Source organism: Uloborus diversus, chromosome 9 (assembly GCF_026930045.1).
Source record: "Uloborus diversus isolate 005 chromosome 9, Udiv.v.3.1, whole genome shotgun sequence".
Taxonomy (NCBI): domain Eukaryota; kingdom Metazoa; phylum Arthropoda; class Arachnida; order Araneae; family Uloboridae; genus Uloborus; species Uloborus diversus.
The window spans coordinates 156480604-156486603 of NC_072739.1; the positions used below are offsets into that span (position 1 = coordinate 156480604).

Below are 6000 nucleotides of genomic sequence, written 5' to 3' on the forward strand. Positions count from 1 at the left end.
ATAAATAAAACAAACTCACGATTATCCACGGAATGGGTGGTACGGTTACAGCGCATAATTCGAACAATAGATAAAAATCTATACTATAGTAGTATACAATGTCCTAAAAAATATAAATAACACTCACACATACATTTAAATTATAGTTAAAAACATTGCATCTACTAACATTGAATAAAAAATATTAAAAGCTAAAAACGAGCAATAACACAATCAGAAGTTTAAAAAACATTTAATGGCCGCTAAAAAAAAATAAAAAGATCTGCGGATAACTTTTTCTTGCGCGGGAACGGAATAACGTTACGTGTTGGAAATAAACATCTTGCTTTTTTTGTACGGTCGTGGGAGGAAGGGGGGAGGGGGTGCGGACTACACGATCCCGAAAAAAGAACCTTAATATTTATCAATTTCCTGACCCCCGTTGATTCGGGCGAAGTGTTTCCGTAAACCAGGGCTTAATTTGTTTAAAAGCTCACTCATCAAGTTCGTTATTTACACACGTGACAGAATTCAGACGATTTAGGCATGGATGTAGGGAAAGCAAAAGGGCTCTCGCCCTTCGTTTGTTTGAAATTAAGTGCAACTGTTACCATAAAAAACAAGTTCTGTGAAATCCTCACAAGAAAACAATGTTGCCTTAAAGATAATTTTCCATTGAAAATGCAAGGCCAAGAAATTTTACCTTAGGGCTCTCTCCAGTTTTTTATCCGGTTTGCTGACTTTGATGAGGCTTAATTTGATTACTGTTTGTGTTTTCCAACATTTTCTTGATCATGCCCGATACGATAGCAAATGTGAGACTGCTTCGATATAATTCATATCACTTAAAACATGAATGCTTTTAAGACGCGAACATGAGACACGCAGCCAAGGGCGCCCATATAGGGGAGGAAAGGGGGGGGGGGGCTCAAGCCTCCCCCCCCCCCTTTGAGATGAGAACTTCCTTACTTTTAATGCTTTTATCTTTGCAAAAATGTAAAAAAATTTCTTTTCTATCCATCAATGAATAAGTTATTAAAAATGTCAAATTTTGATATCTGCAATTTGTACTGAAATCGGCTCCTATGGGGAAAATGTTCTGCTAAACAATGCGGAAAATTTTTGAGCCCCCCCCCCCCTTAGAATTTTGCATATGAGCGCCCATGCACACAGCATAAAAGACTAACTTCGTTTTAAACAAGCTTCCAAACAATACGTGAAAAACTAAAAACAAAAAGTCTGCAATTCAAAAGAGATCAACTGAATGACATACAACAACATTTATATCAAAAAACCATACTTCAACAAACACTTAAATTTTTAAATTTTAAACAGAAAATAATATCATCGTACCTAAATGTTCAATAGGAATTTTAATACTTTATACTGAAATATTTTCCGTTAAATGTGCATCACTTTCAGTAAAACATGTTGTTATCCTTGACAAAAAAATGTAATATGCTGTAAAAAATGTTTTTTCCTGAACTTTTAGAACTTGGCGTTTTTTCTATCCTGTAGATTGGATTTGGCAACACACCCAATGTCAAATATATCAGTTTTACAGAACGAGCTGGTAATATTGCTTATCCTCTGGTCTTTACGCCAACATCCAGCGAAATTTTGAATATTTCAAGAGATTGTCTCACGCTACATTAAGAATCCACATATATAGTTTGACCATCGATTACATGGAAAGGCTAATACTCGGTTTATAGGCGGAAATGGGCGTATATTAGTTTATAGGCAGTCTTGCATAATATAGACGAACGCGCGAACGGCGTTTGCAGAAAATTTTTGGGTCTGCAGAATTTTTTTTGAAACTGCTAACGTTAATAAAAAAATAATTATTTAAAAAAGAAATTTAAAAAAAAAAAATCCCAGTTCATTTCTGTTAAAGCCTTTTAAAGCACGTGTGTGAAAAAGGTAATGGTTTTGGCAGTTTTCTTCAGTTGGTGAAAAATAAGAACTAACTATATGTTATTGTAAAAAAATATTAAATAATTTAAAGCACTTTTTTTTGTCTCTTTCATATTTGAATATAAATTTAATTCTTGATTCACAAGGGTGAATTAGGCAAAATAATTATTTGCAGAAAATTTTTCAGTTAGGATTTGTGTTTGCAGAAAGCTTTTCATTTTATCTAAGTCTGTTTATAGGGGTGTTAATTGGTTTGTTTCAGATGTGCACTTTTGCCTCTCTATTATTTAGCCTTAGTTTTGTAAAAATGAAAATTTGCTCGCAGCAACATTTTTTAAAACTAAAGTAGATTCGATCTCTAATTCTCACGGCTAAAGTTAATTGATTTATTTATTCACAACAAAGTTTTGAGCTTACCATTTTGCTTTTACGTTCCTGCACGAAATGAAAATATTTTATTTTCTTTTCGTTGTTTCCACGTTAACTATCTTTGTTTCCCCTTACTTTATTTCTGAGAATGCAATAAATGAATAAGGCACTAGTGACATTATAGAACGCGTGTATCAATATGCCATCGCTATTTTCCCATCTTCCCTGCTAGATTGAATCAGATGGAATCATCTTTACTTGGCAGATTGCCAGATTACATACAATCCGTGGTCAAACAGTAATTTTAAATTAACTTAAATGAAACTTAACGAGTGACATTACTTGTTTTACTCTAGAAAATCTGAAATGTCACTTTAATTCAACCATAATTTAAATTAATTCACAAGTATAAGAACATTCCTAATGTAACTTAATTCAATAATCTCTTGAAGTGTTCATAATTTCACTGTGCTTAGACGTGAAAGCCAAGATAGAACTAGAAAATAGTTAAGAAACTATGACGGCTTGTCGTGAGACATTTTTGACAATGGGTGGTTGTTGCGGGGCACAAATATTAGATCTTGCTCCTCCAAACCCTCTCTCATGAAGTTTTGAAAAATGATACTGCTAACAGTTTAACAAATGACACAACAAAATATATGGAGCACACGCCCTCCTACAGGGGTTCCATCTAAGAATGAGTGAATTGTATCATCATGTTGCGATATTGTATCTTGAAATAACAACTCAGCAACTGATGTCCGACTTTGATTTTAAAAAAAAATTATGATAGAAATCTATCCATACAGTGGTTTTTTTTTTTTTGGATAAAGTCTCAGTCTACTCCAGGAATACAATCAACATATCCCTCTAGTAATCCCCTAATAGAAAAAACCTTAGAAGCAGGGCCGTAACCAGAAAATAATTTCGGGGAAGGTTTAAAAACTTTCATGCAGAGTTTGCGCTATTTGTGCTAATGTTCAAGTCGTTGAGTTATCGATTATCAAAGCGTTTTATTCAATTAATATACATATGAAAGACATTTGAGTTTTGGAACAATATTTTTTTGGAAATTTTTAAATATAAACGAACATTTCAATGTCAAACCGAACTTTTCGAGGGGGTGAACCCTAAGACCCCCCCCCTGCATACGGCCCTGATAGATTTGGTATTTCATTGCATCAGTTTGTTAAATTATCAGGGGTGATTGTGAGTTCATCAAAAAATGCCTGAAAGTTTCAAAGCGAGAACGGGGGGGGGGGGGGGGGGGGTAATCTTTGGCCCCCTATTATTTAAGTGCACCTTTGCCATAGTTTTAAATAGTTCTGAGTCAAAATATTGTGTGTACATTTCGTTAAATTTTTAATGGATTACAAAGTTACTTTTGAGCTGGTGTTATACAAATTATCTTGACATTTAGTAAATTCAGTAAGTAATTCAGTTCCTTGCCTTGCGTTCAATCTTCGAGCTGAACCGAACCATTGCTTCGGTCACTCGTCTGGTCTGCTAATTCTATATTAGCTACCAGTTTGTTTGGCACTCTTGGCTTCCTTAAGAGGTTTTTCCATCTCCAGCTCAGTCACTTTCCTATGCCGGGCTGATGAGTGCTAATAAGCACGAAACTGCAGTCCTCGGCTGGAAATATCTGAGCTGGCGGTGTATTTCACGTATCTTGACATTTGTCCATCTTAAGGCTCTTGCAGGTATATTTGATGAGTATTATATAATTTAAAAAAAAAAATTATAGAGGTAGGGAGATAAAAGCATAACGAAAAAAAAACATAACTCCGGTATTTTTGGACATGAAAATGCTGGAAATATGACTCGGTAAAATACCGAAACGCAATCACCCCTGTAAATTTTTGACAGCATCATTTAGGATCCTAAGAGCAAGTTTGGGGTTCTATGAGAAAGGGTGTCCTTACCTGGAATCGAGCTGAAGAACAGCAGGATGGAAGCCAAAAGCGGCAGCAGGTTTCTTCTCCGGGTTTCAGCGGGGCCGCCGGAACAGCCGCGCCCCATCACGGCCCATCCCCTGCAACAAACAATGCGTCACCAAACTGACAGTAATCCATGACACCGGCAAAGCAGAGAACGATCGACAACACACATCACACTCCGACAGCCCCGACTCGAATGATTCTCTCTCCGTTCGGTTCTATGCGCGGCGCTCTTCTCTTCACCCCCCCCCCCCCTTCTTCCACGCCCCAGACGCTGGTTAAGATGGGATTTCTCAGCGCACGAGGTTGGGGCTGCGTGAGCTGCACGGCATTATCTGGTTGTCCCCCTCCCTCCTTTTTTTTTCTCCTCTCCTTTCTCCAGTAGCGCGGCTCAAGTTCATTGTTAATCAAGAACATTTTCGGGATTTGAATTCCTTCAAGGTAAAGAAAAAAAGACATTTCGCATGCCCAGGGCTTCAGTAATAGAGTCCGTGTAATAAGAAATGTTTTGGCTGGGGATATAACGGTAAGCAAATGGGTCGATTACCGAAAATCAAGGGCTGTTAATAGAACAGTTTCTCTATTTTTTTTTTAATAAAAATTTCAATTTTTCAGAATGTGACCTCTCACTTATACGCGACCAAAGGGGACAACGAAATTTTCGCGCACAAGTGAGATTCGCGCATAAGTTGAAAGACCCCAAAAATAAGCTTAAATACAGTAAGTTATCAATAGTTATAGTAATACTAATAGTACACTACTGATACTAATGAATAAATACGCACATAATTTCCATTTATGCATTGTAATTTAATAAAAATGTAAAATTTGAAGTTGCACGTTTTGTCAATTTTTATACACTGTACAGTATGTAAGCGAATTCCACAAAACCTTAAAACTGTCGCGTGATCAGTGTCATAGTCTGTGAGGATACAAAAGATCCTCGATTGGCTATGTCAATGCTTTCCGCTTCACCACGACTTTTAGGAAGGTCAACCTTTTCGCATGTAACACGTTCTCCCCTCTCGATGTCAATCACAAGACTAACTGCACCCCCAATCGCACACTTGCGCGAAAAAAACGCGTTCTTGGAAGTATTTTGAACATTGGAATAAAGGTGTGTGAAAGCCAGAGCCGTGTCCAAGGGGAGGGTTTTAGGGGTTAAACCCCTCCCATAGTGGAAACATAATAAAAACCAAAGAAATGTGTAAATTTGACTTAAAATTAACTTTAATGTTGAAGTTTGTTTATGGTATTTAAAAAAGCAAACATTCTCATTGAAGTTTCCCAGCATTTTTTTTCCTTTTTTCTAGTTTGTCTAAAAATAATAAAATCTTCTTCAAAATGCTACTCCTACGACCCCCCTCCCCCCGTGCCAAAAGCATTACGGAGCATTTCAAATTTTGGTTTCCAGATCTTCAGTTTCGCAAAATTTCCAGAAAAAGCACCCGAACAACATCGCTTATTCTATCAACATTGCTTAAAATTGCGTCGCCGAAACTCGGGTTTGGTTTTGTTTCAGTTTTAAAAGGGCCCTAATTTTACCAAATATGGTCGTACAACTGCGTTTCTGAGACTCCAGTTTCAGAAAAAATGCGAGCAAGAGTCCTCGAATCGCCTTCCTAATATCATCAAAAATTACGTTCTTCAAACAAAACTAACTAAAAATTTAAGTAGAATAACCTCTGAACCCCTCCTCCTAATATCTTAGAATACTGTTAGAACTTTTTAGGAAAATCCAAAGGTTAGCATCAGAATCCCTTCCTCGTAAAAATCTTCAAAGTTAATCTGCAAT

General features: G+C 36.6%; 1 protein-coding gene across 1 annotated transcript in view; it reads right to left on the bottom strand.

Moving 5' to 3' along the window:
* The window catches only part of LOC129230672 (repulsive guidance molecule A-like), a 49030-nt gene extending 44648 nt beyond the window's left edge, over positions 1-4382 (bottom strand). The window contains exon 1 of the mRNA XM_054865087.1: positions 4191-4382. Coding sequence (XP_054721062.1) covers positions 4191-4287 — 97 coding nt within the window. The 5' untranslated portion in view covers positions 4288-4382. The remainder of the gene's footprint in view (positions 1-4190) is intronic.
* Positions 4383-6000: the final 1618 nt, after the last annotated feature.